Below are 20,849 nucleotides of genomic sequence, written 5' to 3'. Positions count from 1 at the left end.
GTCAGAGAACAGCATGTGATCTGTATGAGACTAGCCTTTATTTTTTTTTGCAAGTTTTTAAAAATAAACTTTCAATGGTAGAATAGTTTTGAATTATTATAGAAATATTGCTGAGAATACCTTTGTAGGGGCAGGATAGGGGACAGAGCAGGTTTTCTATGATTTGAGCAGACTGGGTAAAGGAGGAATCCTGGAGCCCTCACTGGCTTTCTCAGGCTTATATTGAGCTTTTACATGTAGCACAGTAAACAGGTACATGGCAGGCAGGGGTGCCTCGTGAGCCAGGAGGCTGGTAGGTCTCCAAGCCCCTGGCAAGTCTTCACTCTGGGCTTCTCTGATGGTCTTTTCTCCCCTTCTTTCTCCTGCCTCTTCTGTTTCTGCGTCTCTTGGTGAATATCTCGATACTGAGCCATGGCCCACAGAAGTAAACAACACTGCTTACAACAATGTAACAACTGCAGGTGCCCCATCAGGCAGGGCAATCCTAAAGGTGTGTGGGCAGAAAAGCCTGAAAATCATTTACCTTACAACCTTGATTTCCCATGTATCCCACTCTGTTATCCCAGTTTTTAACACCTTACATTAGTAATTACATTTGGGGACTTGACTTTATTTTTACCCTTGTTTATGTCAAGACAATTGAAAGTAGTAAAACTCAAACCCTCTAAAAGTCCTCTGCTTGCTTCCTGTGGAAGCACATGTCTCATCTGGCGCTGTGCTGCCTGCTACTGAAGTGACCAAGAGAAAAGGACAGGTCTTGCACTTAAGCTTAACCCTTTAGCACTAGTGAAAATGAGAGCATGTGTAACTGCAAAGTTGCACCAGGCAGAGGTGTATTAGAGACCCAGAGGATAAAAAGTTTGAAGTGGAAGGAAAACCATCTCTTTCAGGGGATGGGGAAGGTTTTTTAGACTCATGATCATTAAAAGTGAATCTCTAGGGCCTCCCCTGGTGGCGCAGCAGTTGAGGGCTGGGCTGCAAAGCTGCCCGCAGCTTCTGCAGCACCGGTTGCCGGCGAGGGTCCCATGCCTGCGAGGGTCCCACATGGCGCGACAGACCTCTCCTGCCGCTCCCGCTGCTCCCCTCAGCAGTGTGTTTCGTTGGTCTGCCTGTTCTGCTCCCCGCTCTGGCTCTGGTGAATCCTCTCACCCTCTCACGTTTCTGACTGTACCCAGTGCTTATATAAATAAATAAATAAATCTTTAAAAAAAAAAAAAGTGAATCTCTAAAGATGAGAAGGCAGTTGACTGCTGAGGTTGGCATACATAGGGGATATACCAGGTAAATCAAACAGTGTAGATTATGGAAAAGTGGATAAAGATTGGGCTTTTGTAGGATAACAATGGCAAATAGAATTTGAATAGTAGAATCACAGAACTGAAGGGACTGTATGCTATGAATTATAGATTACTCATTTTTTTATGCTCAGTGCTCAGTACCTCAAGTGTCTTGATAAGATGTAACCCATGAGACACTTTAAAGAACTACTGGATTCTTCTCCAGGATCTCCTAACTTCACAGCTAAGACCATCCATGGGTCTGTACATATTCCAGGGCTATTTCTGGTACTAGGTATACTTTTCAACCATATCATAGTAGTCCCCAGATACACAGTCAAGGAGTTCATAATAACTTAAGCAGTTATTAGATTTCTAATATTTTTAAAAGGTGAGTAACTTATTTTTAGAACTGATCAGGTGATGGTTTGTGAGGCATAGGTTTTAATTGTGAGAGACTGGAGGCAAGGAAGTGTCTGGAATCTATTTCAGAAGTCTAGGTGAGAGCCTGTTAAGACTATTTTTTGAACCTTTTGAGTGGAACCTTTAAAAAGCTATTTGCACAAAGCCTTTGCAATTTATAAAATACAGTCTCATATGTTTTCTTACTAGTTTAATATTTTTAATACCTAAGATTTTTTTAATGGTACTTTTGGGTATGAACTTATGTCTTTATCATGTTGGGAATACCTGTGTTAATTTAATATATTCTTTTTGCTACACAATAACTAAATTAATTAAGGGTGCAAACATTGAAGCCAGACTACTTGGATTCAAATACTAGTTCCCACGCTTTCTAGCAATATATTCTTAGCCAGTAACTTAACCTCTCTATTCTCTCTTTCTGCATCAAAACATGGGAGAAAGAAACAAAAGATTGTGATGAGAATTAAATTTAAAAACCATGAAGTATTTATTCTGTAAACCCATATCAGAGTGGTTATACTGGAATCACTGTGTGAGGGTGGGTTATTGTTAATGACAGTGACATCATTCTGATCAGAGCATTAAGGATTAGCCACGAGTGGATTAGCTGTTCTGAGTGAAGCACTGATATGTAACTTAGAAAATTGAAGTGAATTTTTCAATCTGAAAAATGTAATTGCTAATACTAATAGACAGCATTTATTGAATGTACCAACTCTAGTCCAAGCTCATTTGCGTAACAGTCGCATGAAGTTAGTCCTAGTGTCATCCCCATTTAATAGATGAGATACGGAGGTACTCAACGTAAGTTGTCTTAAATAATCACCCTGTGAAGCCTGGATCCAGGTCCCTGTACTGTGAGGCTGGAGACTGCGTCCTAAACCACTGTACAATATTGCATCTCAGAGAGATGCAGACATAGAGCAAAGTCAGAGGACAGCGAGAAAACCACATTGGAATCTAAATTTAGTGATTTTCCTTCCCTTTTGTTTAAATCAAACCCCAACAGAAAATGATGCCATAAAAACAGATAAAGATGTTGAAATGTAACTTTTACATAGATAAATAAAGTTACATAGTCCTTCAAACAGGTACTTATAAAATGCAGGAAACTAAAATTCTTTTTTTTAATTAATTAAATTTATCTTTCTTACATCATTGTAGTCCCCATAGTTCTCCCACCACAATATCACCTGTGAACCATCACCATAGTCCCTTGTGTCCATCCCTCCCCTGCTTTGTCCTCCTCTGTCCCCTTCCTTTGCTGTATGCCTCAGTTCTATGGTAAGCTTGCTAGTTTTCACTTTTTCTTGACCTTTTTTCTCTTTTGTTTGGTGTGTCTATATGTGACATATAAGTGAGACCATTCAGTATTTGTCTTTTTCTTTCTGACTTATTTCAGCTAGCATAATCCCTTCTAGCTCCATCCATGTTGCTACAAATGGCATGAGTTTTTTCTTTTTTAATTGCTGAGTAGTATTCCATTGTGTAAGTATACCACATCTTTTTGATCCATTTTGAGGCATTTGGGTTGTTTCCATATCTTGGCTATTATAAATAGTGCCACAATAAACAGGAGTGCAGGTTTACTTTCAAATTAATGTTTAGGTGTCCTTTGGGTAGATTTATGGCAGTGGAATCACTGGAACATATTGTAGCTCCATTTTTAGTGTTCTTTTTTTTAATATTTTATTTTATATAATTCTTCATTTTTAGTGTTCTGAGGACCTTCCACACATCTTTCCATAGTGGCTAGACCAGTTTACATTCCCACCAGAAGTGTAAGAGGGCTCCTTTATTTCCATTTCCTCTCCAGCATTTGTTAGGAAACTAAAATTCTTAAGAAGCTAACAAATTTTAAGCTAAAATTCTAAAAGCTAGGCATTTCCATATTGGTTATCTTACTTAGCACAGTGATGCTTATATTATCGGTCCTACCTTACTGCTAAGGAAATTTAAGGTCTCACAGCTGGTCAGTGCCATGACTGGAACTTAGAGCCAGTGCTCCTTGGCACTAAAATACAGCTTCTCTTCACTGTATAGCTCACATAGACAGTCTTTCTTGGAATATCAGAAATATCATTGTGTAATCTGTTTATTCAAACAACAAATATTAATTTAGTTTTTCTTGCAGGGAATGCAGTAATGAGCAGAACCATGAGTGCTCTCAAAGTACTTGAGCTGGTCAAGGGCAAATGTTCACATCTGCTCGCTGTCTTCGGAAGCTGAGTGATTAGGTGGGAAGGAAGGGGCAAGAGAAAGAAAGAAAGAGATAGTGCTATTTTCTTACAAGTAGTTAATCTCTTCTCTTCCACTGCCTTTGGAGCTCTAATTCTGATTCCATAATTTTCTGCTTTGATGTAAAAGAAGTATGCTATTTGTTTTGTCTTTGTCTCCTTAATGCTGTTGTACATATAGTCATTAAAATGATTTTAAAGCAACTACCTTATGACAAAGTATGAAAAAAGATAACTCAATTTATTAATAAGTAGGTAAGGATCAGAATAGGCATTTCTTCAAAGATATACAAATGGCCAATAAGCACATGAAAAGATGTTCAACCTCACTAATCATTAGAGAAATGTATATCAAAATCACAGTGAGATACCACTTACACCTGCTAGCTGATGGTTATAATCAAAAAGAAAAATATCAAGTACTAGCAAGATTGTGGAGAGATTGGAACTCTCATACATTGTTGGTGGAAATATAAAATGGTACAACAGTTTGCAGTTTCTCCAAATATTAAGTACAACTGCCATATGACCCAGAAATTTCACTACTAAATGTGTACCCAAGAGAAATGAAAATATTCATTCCTGCGAAATTTATTCATGAAAGTTCATAATAGCATTATTCATAATAGCCAAAAAATGGAAATAACTCAAATGTTGACTAGCTAAAAAATGAATAAATTGTGGTGTATTCGTATAATGGAATACTACTTAGCAATTAAAGATAATGAAGTACTGATACATTATGCTACAACCACATATTGTGTGAATCTGTGTATATAAAATATCCAGATTAAGTCAGTCTCTTGACAGAAAGTCAGTCTCCCAGGCTGCCTATGCCTGGGAGTGCAGGAAGAGGAATTAGGAATAAATGCTAGTGTAAGAACTACTCTGAATGGTAAAGCTGTTATATCATAGACTTCAGGTGGGTAAATTTTATGGTATGTTAATTATATGTCAATTAAAATGGTACAAGAAATAGAAGGAAAGAGGGAAAGAAAGAATATAGCTAATCCACAGGCTGAAATCAAATTAGAAATGCTGAGCTAACCTCTAAACTGGAAATTCTCTGATTCTGTGCAATGACTATAATGTGATCCTGCATATAGGACTTGGCACCTCTCCACGTTTTGGAAGATCTTCCAAGTGTTCAATAATCTTCTCCCTAGTAGAAAAGATCTGATTTCTTTATACAGGGAACTTCAAGTCTGACTTTGTCTTTTAAATTCTGTGTTCTGCTTGCTGCTATACTCTATGCTGGATGCTGGGGAGATGCTCCTATTGGTGAAGTCTCTCTGCTGGCATTGTTCACTGATGTCCCTGAAGTAATGTCACAAGTAATTTGAAATCTCAGCTGTGATCAAAACTGAGGACTAGAGGTACTTGATGAGGACTGAGGACTAGAGGTACTGAGGGAATTTGACCTTGTCAGAGGGGACTTTCCCAGGGAAAATTGAGCTGACACCTAGAGGAAAAGCTGGTGTTAGCCGGGGATGGCACAAAGCAGAAACAGAGGGTACTAGCCAGCCGTAAGCCTCAGGGAGTATGGTGAATTCAAAGTACTGAAAGTTTGTGGTTGTAAGAACTGGTTAAGATGTGGAAGCCTAATTGGAATGGTTGACAGGAGCCAGGCCATGTTAATGAGGTGGTCTCCATGCCGTCGGTAATGGGATGCTATGGGAAGCTGTAGGCATTGTGTCTAAACCCTAGCTGTAATGTAGTGATAAGATTGGAATAGAGCAGTGCGGAGAGCAGCTGGGAGTTATTCCACCAGTGATAGTCTGTAAGAGGTGGCAGCAACAGGGTATGATCTCATATTCTGTCTTTGCAAAGATCATAATGAAATAAACAGCAAGGTAATGTATATATTTACCAGAAAAGTTCCACAGACAGTAGCCAGTTAAAGAATTCATCTCCCTTGCCTCAAGCATGCAAACTTTCAACTGTATGTGTTTGTGATAGCTCTCCTCTGAATGCAGGTTTAGAGCTATTTAAATAGCTATTGTAATACCATCTGGGTCTTCAAAACTTGCATCCTCCCAGGGGTTCGCCAGCATCCCATGATAACCCTGCTAGGAAATGCTAGGAAAGATATACTCTCTTTCCCCATTTTATTAACACTACTTAGCCACAATACAATCTATGTGTCAAGCGTTCCTTGTCATTAGAGACCTGGTTTACATATAGCAGCCTCAGTAACTTTTAGATTTTTTTCAAACTGTCTGCAGGGTTTGTATTTACTGTTCTCTTTCATTATGAGATATAATTTCTAACCCTTAGGTCAAGACTAGAAAAATGAAAGTATGCCATGCAACTCAAGGTAACATTCAACCTGTAGTCTCTTTAGAATTTATAGGTAGCAAGATGCCTGGGAAGCATTAATTGTTTCCGAATTAACTGTCACTAACCTAAATAAACTGTGACATGGAAATTCACACTGAGCTGACAGTACTATTGACCACTGAGTTCCAATCAGCTAGAATGCCAACATTTGTAGAAACACTATTCACACTCTACCTGGACCATTTGTTCCATATATAATTTTCTAAAAGCCTATTTTAAAAATGAGTATTGTTGAAATAATAACCCATACCTCCCAGTGGCCTGATAATACTTCCTTTCTCTGAAAAAAAAAAGCTCTTAAATACAAATCTTGGGTGCTGATGTGTGTACACATCAGTTAGATTTCGCTTCTGCCACTGACAAGCTCTGGCCTGGGAAAGTGACTTATCCTTTCTGTTTTCATTTCTTCATCCAGAAATGGAAAAGGGGGATGCCACCCCATTGTTTGAAGATTGAATAATATTTTATATGTGAGATTCTTAGCACAGTACTTGGCCTATAAGATGGACTTAGTAAATGTTTCTGGTGTTCAGCCTCCTTGGTGGCCAAGGGGTAAAGTCTCAGCACTATCACTGGCCTGAGTTCGGGAACTAACCCACATATGCACAGCAGACTTCTGTCTCACCGGCTGCTCCCTTTAGCAGTGTTTTTCAGTAAATCTGCCTGTTCTTCTCACCACTCTTGTCTCTGGTGAATCCTCTCTCTCTCCCACTTCCCTCCCCCACCTCTGGCCTACACCCCAGTTCTTATATGCAAAAATAAATAAAAATTTTTAAAAAATGTTTCTGGTGTCAACACCAGATTTTTCGTGAATGAAAATATAAGTATACCAGAACTCTCATTCTGCACTACATATTTCCTATAGAATATAAAGATAAATAAGATACCTCTCATGCCCAGGAGTGTATCACATCCACTGTAAGACAAAGGTCACAAGCTGGTGGTGATCCAGGAGTCAAATCCAGGTATATTCACTCAGCCTCTGCTATGTTGTTAAGATGTTTGTGCTTTATGCTAATTACGTGGACCAACATTTCAAGCTGCCCCCTTAATCAGCTCTGTACCCCACTTCATTTCATCGCATCCCTTTCCACCATTCTATCATTCTTGCTTGCTCCCGTGCTGTACCTGATTAAAAATTATTTCTGTATTTTTTCAAGTGTACAAGTGTCTTTTTATTGTGGTAACATTAGTTTATAATACTCCATAGGTTTCGTGTGTACAAATTCTCATCTCAGCATCTGTATATTTCATACTATACCCACCACTAGTCCATTCACAACCAAGCTACTCCCCCCTCTCACCTTCCCCTCCAGTAACCACCATTCTGTTGTCAGAGTCTAAAGTTTTGTTTGTTTTTGTTGTGTTTGTTTGATTATTTTTGCTTTTATTTATAGTCCACAAATCAGTGAAATCATATGGTATTTGTCTTCTCTTTTTTTGTCTTTCTCTTTTTGACATTTTACTGAGTATAATTCCCTCAAGGTCCATCCATGTGTCAAAAACAGCAAGATTTTATCTTTTTTGTAATTGCTGAATAGTGTGTGTGTGTGTGTGTGTGTGTGTGAGAGAGAGAGAGAGAGAGAGAGAGAGAGAGAGAGAGAGAGAGAGAAATATTTTTGTATTTTTAAAGTTCTGGCATCCATGTTTGAAAAAACTACTTTGAAATGCATTTTTTTAAATGATTTTAGCCTTCTTGGTAGTTTCTTCCCAGATTGGAGTTCACATGTATAATACCCTGCTCATTTTAAAACAAGGTCCTGACTTTGCAGTCCATCAAAAACTATAGAATTTCTAGTTTGGCTATGGGAGCAGATATCACTGTAAGTCTTATTTTCTATTTCAAATCCAATATAAAAACTGTATCTACAGCAAGAGTCCCTGTAAGGAGTAGGAGAAATTGTGACTGAGTCAGCATTGTTCTCTTTTGTGACAGTATGCAAATTGCCAATGGCAGAGTTCAAGTGCATTCAAATATGTGGCATTTTTCACAGCTCATTGTACTTTATATCTTGTATTTCTGAAAAATCACTTGAGGTTCACCTACATGATAAATTTCTCTTTCCAGATCATAAAAAGTACAGTAGATTTACACTCAAGTCTCTTCCTTCATGAAAGTCACAAGAGAAAAGCTTTTGGCTTTTTTTTTACCCAGTCTCTTCTCTGCATTATAAATGCAGCTAGTACAGGGATGCTAAGGTGATAGATAATGTTACCTCATAAACTCTAAGACAGCAGAAATATAGGTACAGAAAGGATGTGTCAACATGTCAGACAAGAAATCAGGATGGGAGTGAGAGGGTCAGCTACTACTCTAGCATTCCTCAAAGGAGAAAGTGCCCTGATCAGGGAATTCTTTTTTTTTGCAAATGTATTTACTTTTTTTTTTTAAAGATTTATTTTATTTATTTATACAAGCACTGGGTACAGTCAGAATTGCGGGAGGGTGAGAGAATTCACCAGAGCCAGAGCAGGGAGCAGAGCAGGCAGAAGGACCGAAGTACACTGCTGAGGGGAGCAGCGGGCGGCAGGAGAGGTCTGCGAGCCATGTGGGACCCTCCTCCAGTGGCAGGGGAGCAGCCAGGGATCAAACTGGCGCTGTAGAGGCTGCGGGCAGCTTTGCAACCCAGCGCTCAACCACTGTGCCACCGGGGAGGCCCTGTCCAGGGAATTCTTGTCGCCAGCCTTATAGTAGAAATAGGAACATGGGACTATCATAATTTGATTTTATTGTCTGCATTGGCATTTTTATTAAATACCATGTTAAGTGCTTCTCAAATATTACTTCATTTAATCCCTGTAACATAGCTACTCTTCTATCTTCCCATTTTATAGATGAGGAAACTGCACCTTAGAGATCTCAGATAGCCAAATAAGAGTTGCAGGACTCTTTAAGTTACAGAACTAAGGGTTACAAACTCCTAATACTGTTATACCAGTCACTCCCCTCTCCCCAGCTCTGGATAGTTTCCACTCCCCTCTCACCTACCTGCCATCTCTGTACTAGACCTCTGCTCCTGGGGGGCTGTCAGACATTCACCACAGGCCAGAATAATCCTGTCCTTCTTCCTATCCAAGTCAGTTTCTCTGTTCCCTGCCTTGTCCAAATCTGAATCAGATGAAGGGATTTGTGTTTTAGAGTTGAGATAATAATTTCCCTCTAAGTTTGCCTATAAAAGAGGCACAGTTTATTGGTATCATCTTTTATTTCAACTGTATGCCCTTTAGCTGTACATCAGTTTTCCATGTGTTTTGGTAGCTTGTTTCTTTCCCCAGCCTGGACTCTGCACTTTTTGTGGAGTTCAAGTCAAACTTATCTTTATATCTCACAATGTTTTCAATAAATGTGCATTTTTGCCTCTAGTTAAATATCCTAAGAGGGGAAAAAATTTTAATATTAGATTTTGAGCCTTTTGCAAAGGATTTAACATTCAATAGAAATACAGATATAGAGATTCCTAGTAAAACAAGAAACTGGCCAAAACAATCAAAGAATACCTGTCTGATAGGCTTAAAACATGAAAGATCTAAGAGCACAAAATATGTGTTTGGAAATGACATGCTTGTTTTTGTTTCTGAGAGTTAGTCCAGATGGATGAAAGTAATCAATGGTTGGTGATTTTTTTTTTAGCAGACTAAACCCTGTTAAATGGTGTTTGATTGTTGGAAAGTGCAGTTGAACCCTACATTGTCTCTTACGGATTGCATCTTTTGTTTTAGGAGGATGTCTCCCAGGATGTTGATTCAGGAGTGGCAGATCAGCAGAAGGCACTGGAGTGCCCAGCTGACAATGTACGTAATTTGTGCTTGAGGTTTGCTCTGCTGGAGCAAGTGGGTGCCAGAAGCAAAGGGGGTGATTGCAATGAAATCCGATCCTTTGTTACTTGAAAGGAGATTATGGTGTGTGTCTTAACAACCTGAAGTCAACCCCCAACTCTATCACAAATTCTGTGCAAGGCGTGTGGACATATTCTCTGTTTATCTCCTTCCACCAGTGCCCTAAGTCGATGCTTAAAAGTGGGGCATCTCTGAAAACACACTTGCCCTTAAATTCTGAGAGTGCTGTATCTTACATAATGTCATAAATAAAACATTTTAATAGGAAATTTTTCAGTTCTATAAAATATAAATAACTTTCATGTTTGCATTTTGAGCTTCACGTCTCATAAAAATCTATAAACTTCTGTCAACTTTTTGTACTTTGGTAGCTGTTGAGTTTTTGGTTTTTTTTTCTAAGTCCTAATTCTCATTTCTATTGCCATTTTTTATTTCTGTGCTGCAAAAATTATATTATTGCTGTATTAACTATTTTTATGTTTAAGGAACTAGAGATCCCTAAAGAGAATCTTACAGAGAATACCTGATGCTTTAAATATTGCCCCCCAACAAGATGCCTTTGGAGAGTCTCCAAAACTATATGCTAAAAGCCTAAATAAAAACAAATAGGTGTAGAAAGAATCTTTAAAATTATCAAATTCAGTTCAGTTGGAAACCTGTAAACAATTATTTTTTAAATATATTTCCAAATATTATTCAATTATGAATACATTATTTACTCCTGCCACCTACTTCAAGGCACATAGCAACCATGTCTAAAATTTTATAACTGTAGATTTTTAGAACTATGGGGAATTCTAACTATCAGCTAGTCTTTCTTTTCCCTACTAAAAATGAATACTTATTCTCTTTGGGGAAAGTAACTCTTTTCTGTGACTGCAGAAGACAAACAATCCTGAAGTTTTTGTGCAACCTTGGCAGTGAGGCTGTGTGAGCTCTTTATAAAGAACTTCCTAGCTATTTGAACTGTTCCAAAATGGAATAGACTCCCTGTGGAAATGGGATTTTCCATCCCTGAATGCTTTTAATCAGAAGCTGGCTGATCATCTGTTAATAATGTTATCAGAGGACATAAAGACATTAATATTATAAATTGAACTCCTGCATTGTTCCTGGCACAATGATAGGCTTATTTGTACACTTTTCCCTTTAATCTTCAAAACAACCTTGCAAGGTAGAGAAGTATTGCCACTGATTGATAGATGAGAAAGTTTTGCTGTAAAGAGGTTAAGTGACTTGCCTGTGGCCATACAGGTAATTAGGAGAAGCAAACTGAACAGATCTTTTCTGAATGGTGATTTTTTTCCCATTCCTATCATGAAGAACTATTAAAATGTAAATCCCTTCTCAGAAAGACACTGATAAGTAAATATATATATATATATATATTTTTTTTTTAGACAACTACAGTTGATAACTATAGTTATCAAAATTGCCTCTGGATCTCTTAGGAACACATTTGCCCTGGAGTAATAATCCTTGGTTTAACTTTAAGCATTGTCATACTTAAACAAAACAAAAATAACAACAACAACAAAGCTTGCCTGGACTTCATACCCATAAGTGACAATTTATTTGATTTGGGATGGGAATCCCAGCTTCTATAAATTAAAAAAAAAAAAATTCCAGCTCTTTTATTCTAATATAGTAATATTTGACAGCAAATCCAATCTTTCTGATCTTACATACTTAGTGCTTTGGTTTTGTGCTGATGGATGAGTTACTCATGTTCATCCATCACCACATCTACCAAGAGCAAAAGTTATTTTTCTAGAAGTATGTGTGTTGGATGTTTCACTTGGCTTCTCTGAACTATTCCCTTATTTTTTTTAAAGATTAATTTATTTATGCAAACAAGAACTGGGGTACAGGCCAGAGGTGGTGGGGGGTGAGAGGATTCACCAGAGACAGAGCGGGGAACAGAAGAGGCAGATCAACCAACCGAAGTACACTGCTGAGGGGAGCAGTAGGCAGGGCAGGAAAGGTCTGCTGCACCATGTGGGTTGCTCCCTGGCTGGCTGGGGATCGAACTTATGCTGCAGAGGCTGTGGACAGCTTCACAGGCTGCATCTTAACCTCTTGGGCCACCAGGGAGGCCCTCCCTTATTTATTTTTTTAAAAGATTGATTTATTTATGCATACAAAAACTGGGGTACAGTCCAGAGGTGTGGCGGGTGAGAGAATTCACCAGAGACAGAGTGGGGAACAGGAGAGGCAAATTGACTGAAATACACCGTTGAGGGGAGCAGCGGGCGAGTCAGAAGAGGTCTGCTGTGCCATGTGGGTAGCTTCCTGGCCGGGAATTGAACTAGTGCTGCAGTGGCTGTGGATAGCTTCATAGGTTATGCCTTAATCACTTGCACCACCAGGGAGGCCCATGCCCTCCCTTATTTTTTAATTGTTTAATTCTAACAGTATCTATTGGAAAGCAGGTATGCACAATAAAATGGTATGCAACATGGAACTGGGATATGAAGATGAGTCATAAACATGCCTTTCTAGTATAAAAGTCATAATGTAGTGATCGCTCTCTTTTGTGCTTTCCTGTTTTAAAATTCACTTGATTTTCCATGAAATAACTCTAGCTTACCTTCAGCTTTGTTACAATCTTCTTTTTTAAGATAATCAGAAATGAAAGTTGAATGTAAGTACTAGGTAGGTTGAGAGTAGGCCAATTGCCACAAGTTTTTCTTTTTCTTAACAGTCTAGGTGTAATCAGTCTGTGGATGATATGGTGTCTGCACAGTGTCACAGACCCAAGCACATGTTAACTGATTACTGTTCTCATTTGGTTACTCTCCCAGCCTCTAAATGTGACATTCATTTTGGGGATCTAAGAGGGCTGCTACAATTTTTACTATCCTACTAGCATTTCAGCTTGGGAAAAGGAAAGCAGAAGCCTTCACCTTAAAAGAATAACTTAAAATGTGTACAATTCACTTCTGTTTATATCCATTAACCAGGGATTAAGTCCGTGGACACATGTAGCTTCAAGGAGATTCTTAAAGTAATTGGATATATAGGTGATTCCATTGTTCATTTGTTTTAGTAGTAACCCCTTGTCATTTTCTACTTCTCTCTTTCAAAATAAGTCTTAAGTATATAGTCATGATTGAATGGTGATGATAGAAAAACTGCCAGAAGAAAAATGAACATCCATAAAAGTGTTGTCTAGCAGCTGTTTGATAAACACTTTAAACTTGTAGCATTCTTCAGCTACTGATTTTCAATCCTACCACTTCCTCTAATTAGCTGTGTGATTTCAGATATGTCACTTGACATTTGTGTCTTGGTTTCTTTATCTGTAAAAGAGTAATATTGTCTAACTCTCAAGGTTGTTCTGGTGATTAAATGAATTCATGCATATGAAAGAGTTTTTTGAAAACTGGAAAGCACAATGAGCTATACAATGGGTGGCGGCTGTTTTAGTCATTAGGTACTGTGCAATGGCTGGTATTGAGATACAGCCTTCCAATGACAGAACTTTGTGGTGTTACTGTTCTGGAGCAGTTACCTTAATCCTATTTCTAGACTCCAGGGACAGCCTGGTGCTTCACTGCCTCCACCAGAATCTTCCAGCTGGGGATGGGTTCCCTGGCTCACTACAGATCCAGAAGGCAGGTCAGGTTACTACCTATATTTCTTAACTGCCTGTTAAGCAAGCATGGAGTCCTTTTGGGTTTTGTTTTTGTTTTTTTTTGTTTGTTTGTTTGTTTTTTTCTAATACTAATGTTCATTAGTATTAAATCCCAAACACATGTTAATTTTCTAAGGTTCACACAGTGAAGGTCTCTGTACCTTCATTACAGATTACAAATTTCATTACATTACAAATTTATCTCGTATTCTGAGTTCCCATGTCTTTAGTCTTGCTCTTCTATATTCATTCTACATTCATTCATTCACTTAGTCATTCATCAAACATTTATTAATGGCCTACTATGTTCTAGGCACTGGGAATCAAAAGTGGATAAGGTATAGTTCTTTTAGGTGAATTTAAAGTAATGCATGTTCCTGACACTGAGTATGCTTTCAGTAGATGTTTGTTGCCCCTTCCTGCTACACATGTTGCTCTGTTAACCTACTTGATACATCTTTGACTAGAGTGAATATGTCCAGAAGAGATGGACAGTGTTGTATATGCAGAACATCTACAGCATAGATGATTTTTCATTGGCTACAGCACAGACGTACGGACTTCTCTTTGATTGCATCAATGAGATGCAATCTGATTGCATCAGACTAACTTGAAATTAAGGAGATTTTTGTTCTGCTTTCCAGCTCTAACTTCATATACAGATGACAGTGATAGTCTTCACCTCTTACGCTTCTTCCTTTCCTTGAGCCATGCTTCACCAAAGCATTTTAGATGTAAAGTTAAACAGGGAGCATGGGGAATCAGAAATCATCCTAATTTCTTGCTACCTCTCCCATTCCAAATTCTCAAGACATTATTGGGGCACACCATTGTTTGGGGAGCAATACACCAATTTTAAAATCTCCTGTTGCTTTTTTCCTATTTGACATTTGTCTTATTTTCCTTCCTTCTGTAGGCTGTCAACCAGATGAAACAGCAAAAACATTCAACAAAAGTATCCTTCAGCTCACAAGAAATACCATTAGCACCAAGTCCATCAGAACATTCAACAGATGCAGACTACACAGGCTTTGGTATGTTTTTTCTTCTGAATAGAATTGAATTGACTCATCACACCTTTAAAAAGACAGGATCAGGATGTCTTAGAAAAAGTCACCGTGCCAGTTGTGAGAAAGCCTAGTTTGCATCTCTCCTCTACTTTCTTAGCTTTGGGACTTGGGCAATCACTTCACTTCCTACACGATTAGCCTTATCTCTGTCCGTGGAATTACCTATTGCTTATTGACTATAAAATTACTAAAGCAAAAAGGCCCTCAGTAAATGTTACTTGAATCTGACGCATACAAATTATTCTCTGATCTCTCCCAAATATCATGTTTAGTTCATGAGTGATCTCTCTTAAAATCATATATTGAACCAAATTGTTAGCCTTGCATATGTTGATATATGCTATTTGAAGATTTAATTTTCAGTGCTTAAAGAAATTGCTATTTTCTGTTTTTTAATTCCTGGTTCACATTTTGCTGGCTGGTGATTGAAAATAGGACTTCAAAATGAATAATGAAGATTTCGATTTTGCTTTTATGCAATTTAGTAAAAAAGTTAATTAAAAAATGACTATGTAAAACACCATCCTTACCAATAGCAAAGCATAACATTGCATTAATTTAGAAAGTCTAACACCTCTGTGAGTTCTTTTGTATATTTTTTTGAAGATTTATTTATTTATTTATACAAGCACTGGGTACAGTAAGAAGCGCGGGAGGGTGAGAGAATTCACCAGAGCCAGAGCGGGGAACAGAACAGGCAGACTGATGAAATACACCGCTGAGGGGAGCAGCGGGCAGTGCCATGTGGGACCCTCGCCAGGTGGCCGAGGATCGAACCAGCTCTGCAGAGGCTGAGGGCAGCTTCGCAACCCAGCATTCAACCGCTGCGGCCGGGGAAGCCCTCTTTTGCATATTTTTTCATAAATATTAACTCATGAAAACTTTAGAGAGTAGGTATTATTTTAAAGCTCTTGATTTTCACTGTAATAGTTGATGATTGTGGTCAGCAAACTATAACTCATGGGTCAGAGTTGACCTGCCAGATGTTTTTGTATACTCTGCAAGCTGAAAATGCTTTTCGTACTTTTATTTATTTTTTTTTAAATAATAAATTTTATTTTTATATTCCCCATACAATTGCAACCCCCCCATTCTGACCCCAATCCCTCCCCTCCCACCCCTCACCCCCCAAAAAGTGTCTCTGGTTCATAGTTTTTTGTTGATTTTGATTTTCGCTTTCTTATAGTTATTCATTTTTCTGGTCCCTTATTTAAGTTTTCTAGATTCCTGCTATGAGTGAGACCATCCAGTATTTTTCTTTTTCTTTTTGGCTTATTTCACTGAGCATGATCCCTTCCAGCACCATGTTTATAGCAGCACTATTTACAATAGCTAAGCTTTGGAAACAGCCCAAATGCCCAAAAATAGATGACTGGATTAAGAAGATGTGGTACATATATACCATGGAATATTACTCAGCATTCAAAAAAGATAAACACATGCAATTTGCAGCAACATGGTTTTCGTACTTTTAAAAGGTTGAAAAAAAAAATAAAGGAATATTTAATGAAAATTATGTGGTATCAAACGTCAGTGTCCATAAATAAAATTTTATTGAAATCCTCACTAGCTTATATAATGTTATGGCTGCTCTCACAGTGTAATGATAGAGTTATGACACCATACACCCTATGAAGCCCAAAATGTTTACTACCTGCCCTGTACCAAAATAGTCTGCTGGCCACAATGTAGAATTGTAATACTGTACTGTGTAGCACATATTTTTGCCTTACCAAATTAATCTTCCCACTTACCAAAACATATATTGGGATTTTGGCATAAGTCAGGCTTTGGAGTAGATTCTCTGAGAAAATAAGCACCAAGCCAGACTCAGTCCTGACTAGGGTGAGGGGAAAAAGGCCATTTACAATATCACCTACTGTGTTTTCTCTCTCCTCTTACTCAGGGGACTAAACTAGTCGTTTACAAGAGTAGTTTAGTATGAACGTCTTCAAATGCTCCTGAACTTGTGCCTCTGTTGTACCCTTTTTTTATTGTAAATGAAGGGGAAATGTAGTATGAAACACATGTGCTACCAAAAGATCTAGAGATAAATTCAGTTTGCAGTTTAATATGCTACTTCTAATATGACAGTTTTTATTGTTACTGAGGTTGTCACTGAATTTATCACTCTTAACCAAGAGGCCATTCAATTAATAAATTCCATGTGGTCAGGAGAAAACATCTGTACCAATGTGGCAATAAACAGAGCCTGGGCTGGACCCTCACACATGTGTTCATTTAATCTCTCCAACAGCCTGTTAGACAGATTGGGTGCATTTTTCTGATGAGAAATGTGCCTCAGTTTCACCTACCCATTAATTTCCTCTTAGGAACTCAAATCTACCTCTGTACCCCAAAACCTGTACCGTTTTATCAATAAGAGCATGATTATGGCTTAGTCAGAGCAGTACTCCCCCACAGGCTTACCCATAGCCTATTTTCTTTTTGTTTTATACCAAGAATTGGCAAACTTTTTCTGTCGAGGTCCAGGTAGTAAACATTTAAGGCTTGTGAGCCATATGGTCTCTGCTGTAGCTACTTAGCTCCACCGCTGCATATGATATAGCACTACTATTAGTGGGCTGTGTTCCAATACTACTTATTTATGGATATTGGAATTTGAATTTCATACAATCTTCCCATGTCTTGAGATAATTTTCTTTTGATTTTTTTCAACCCTTGAGAATGTAAAAGCCATTCCTGGACCTCAGGCTATTGTCTGCCAGCCCTTGCTAGTATGTGGAGTTAATGAGCTTTGTGGGTGTCAACTGGGCTCCTGTGTGTTAGCTGCAGTGACCAGCAGGTGGGGCCCTCTGTTATCAGCCTTTACTAACTTATTGTCACAAATTAAAAACCAGTACTCATTATGATCAGACTTAGTTATCAAAACAGGAGACATTCTCTGGAGACCACTTGCCTGAGATTCTCTTGGAACCAAAATTTTGAATGTTTTGATTTTTCACTGGGTTAGGTTCAGTCATCTGGAAAACGTACATATGTAGTAGAATTTATGCTAGATAAGTAGCTATTATTAAACACCTTTTCTTAGCCTATAAATATTTTCCCTTTAGGCAAACCCAATCTCAAAATATGATTTTTAAAAATCAAATTTTTAATATACAGCAGTAACTCTTCAAGTTTTTCAGTTATGGCCACAGCACTTAATTTTTGAGTGTTATGTTTATAACCCCTCCTCCCTTTTTAGTATGGAAAAATAATTTTTAGGTAATTATTTTCTGTTGCTTCATACTTTATTGATTAAATCCTTTCCACATCTTAATTCATATGATATACACTCACTGGAGGTATTTAAACACTATTGATTACTGTTTTATAATGATTACAGAATCTTCTGTCTTACCAGTGTTTATTCTCATTATAACATGTGCCTATATGTATTTAATCATCTTAAGTATTTCCATACCAGTTTTCATGATTATTAAAGGACTAAAAAATTTTCAAGTATAACTAAAATGGACAGTTTTGGAAAGGGGGAAGTAGTTATGCTTTAGTCTCAAATGTGTTGTAGGAATATCATGTTTCATCCCTGGGTGAATGGATAGTAATGACCCAGCTTTTTCCTTCATGGTGCTTGGCAGGAAGAAAGTGAAATGATAAACACATGCAAACCCCACACTCCCTATGTCGAGAGCTTGCAAGCTGAGTGGGGCTCCCTTCTTGTCAGTCATTCATGTTCATTCTTCTGCAGGTGGTTTTCAGGCTCCTCTGTCGGTGGACCCTGCAACATGTCCCATTGTCCCTGGCCAAGAAATGATTATAGAAATATCCAAGGGACGTTCAGGGCTTGGTCTCAGCATTGTAGGAGGAAAAGACACACCCTTGGTAAGTTCTAGAAGTGAAGCATATCCATTGTCACAGTGTTAGTTGTTGAACCTGTTATATGGCCTTGTGCCTTTCAGTAGAAGACATGGATTTTTCATAGTATGGAAAAAAACATAATTGTAAATAGATGTGCATCCATCGTCTGACCAGCTTTCACCAAGAGTTTAATTTTCACCAAGATTTTCTCTTTTCAGTTTTTTTTGTAAATGCTTATTAGACTATCAGTAGCAGCATTCAGAAATGTTACAACAGGATTTAGGACAATGTGTGACATATAAAATGTAAAATCAGGATGAAATATTGCTATCATCCTTGTCTTCATCATTGTTATTTAATAGAATACTGGATAAGTGTTCATCAGTTACTCCAGCCTGACATACTGTGCTTTGCTTTATTCTGTCTGTGTTCATAATCACTCAAAACATTTTTTTAAAAATCAGTCTAGAATTTTAGTTTATGTTTGGATGGTAGGTCTTTGATTATCCAATACATTTTGTCACTAATCAATAATGCTATTAAAATACAAAACTTTCTGGGTTTTTTTCTTTACTCAAAATGCACATTTTAGAACGTTAAGTTGATACAAAAGGATATAAAATGAAAAAATAAGTCTCCCTCCTACCCTTTTGCCCTAGCCCTGCTCTTCAACCCCATCCCCAACCAGGGACTCTCCCTAAAGACAATCATTCTTATTGATTAGAATGTTTAAGTGGACATTTTGGTATTTCTTTTGCCCATTTTATTTAGTAAGGAATAAATCCTTTCTGCAGCTTTACAGATAAAATAAGTATAAAAAGATCAATAAAATGATTTTTTCTCCATTTTTGGCAAGAACATACATTTCTGTGTTAATACTGTTGGGAGCTGGAACAAGCCTATTGTGCTTTTTTCATAATTAATAACAGTTCCTTAGAGCACTAGGATACTCACGAACAGCCTATGCAGAAATTGGGTCTGAAAACCTTCTCTGTGTCTCCTGGCTTTGGTCCTTCTCTATCCTACTATCTAGGCCTACAGAATTCTGGTGTTTTAAACACTTGGCCCCTTTTAGTGAACCACCTAAGCCTGAATGTTCTCAGAGGCTGGTTTTTATTTATTAAAGGATTTTATCTCCTTCGGTTTGATTAAAGCTCTGTTAAACTTTTTTCCCAGAGTTCAGGATAATTTATTTCCTGAATTATTCTCTAATTGCCTGTGTGGGCAGGAACTGCTGTGTGTAACTTCCTGCATACACTGTGATGTTTCCATCAATTTGGATGAACCGGGAACACCTGGAGTTAACTAACTCCGCAGCCAGTTTTAGTTTCCAGCCCATCCATGCATTTTGCCTCCGTAAGGCCCCAGAACTTTTCTGCATTTCTCCTCTGGATTATTAATCTATTGGTTTTGGCCATGAAGGAAATTCTTCCTTAGAAGTTTCCCTTCAAGTGATTTGCTCTAGGCTATATTTTTAATAATGCCTTCTAACTTTGTAAGTTTTTCTTTGAGCAGTTCATAGAAACACTCTGACCAGCCTTGCAGCAGCCCAGCTAGCTCCTGTTAAGTAGGTAACACACAGGACCAGATCAGACTGTTGTTCCCCAAAACCGCATACACATTCCAATCTTTCAAACTCTATCCGTTCCCACAAACTGCTCTCTCCAGCCCTCCTGTCTCCACCCCATCAAGATAGCATGCATTCTCCAAGCCTCCCTCCCCAAGGACACAGTCTGGGTTCTTCCATGAGCTCTCCTTGGCTGAATGCAGAGCTGATGATCACCATTACTTTCTTTTAGTTCTCAGTCACATATTTTCTCTGTACCATTTGTATTGGTTAGATACAAAGAGTAAGGGCAGATCCCTTACTCTTTCAGAATCTTTTCCTGGTCTTTTAATTGGATAGTAAAACCTTATAGAATTGCTAGGAGATTCAAAGAGATGATGACTTGTATACAGTACTAAGCCTCATACTTAGTATATAGCAAGCAGTTGCACATGGCATATATTTTCTCCAAGCCTCTCTTACAACACATGCAAACTAAGTTTAATAATCCTGACTCACTGGGTTATGCTTAAAACTTTATAGACAGTACAAAAGTTTATATGTATACATGGCTATAATTATTATACTAAAACCTTTGGGATAGCATTAAGAAACTACTGGTTGACCTTAGACATTGGGATAGCTCCTCCCAGGGCC

The 20,849-nt window shown here is 38.0% G+C and overlaps 1 protein-coding gene across 6 annotated transcripts in view; it reads left to right on the top strand.

Moving 5' to 3' along the window:
* PATJ (PATJ crumbs cell polarity complex component) overlaps positions 1-20,849 on the top strand; it is a gene marked incomplete at both ends in the record, with an annotated part of 267,283 nt that overhangs the window by 193,624 nt on the left and 52,810 nt on the right. For 2 of the 6 annotated variants that reach the window (XM_084244370.1, XM_084244369.1), the window contains 4 exons: positions 10,001-10,072; positions 13,649-13,738; positions 14,671-14,788; positions 18,537-18,670. In XM_084244370.1, coding sequence (XP_084100496.1) covers positions 10,001-10,072; positions 13,649-13,738; positions 14,671-14,788; positions 18,537-18,670 — 414 coding nt within the window. The remainder of the gene's footprint in view (positions 1-10,000; positions 10,073-13,648; positions 13,739-14,670; positions 14,789-18,536; positions 18,671-20,849) is intronic. The other 4 variants (XM_084244372.1, XM_084244371.1, XM_084244373.1 and 1 more) reach the window with 2 other exon arrangements.

This window comes from Talpa europaea (assembly GCF_964194135.1).
Source record: "Talpa europaea genome assembly, chromosome: 9".
NCBI lineage: Eukaryota > Metazoa > Chordata > Mammalia > Eulipotyphla > Talpidae > Talpa > Talpa europaea.
Note: the sequence above shows the minus strand (reverse complement) of the source record. Positions and strands in the feature narration are given on the sequence as shown.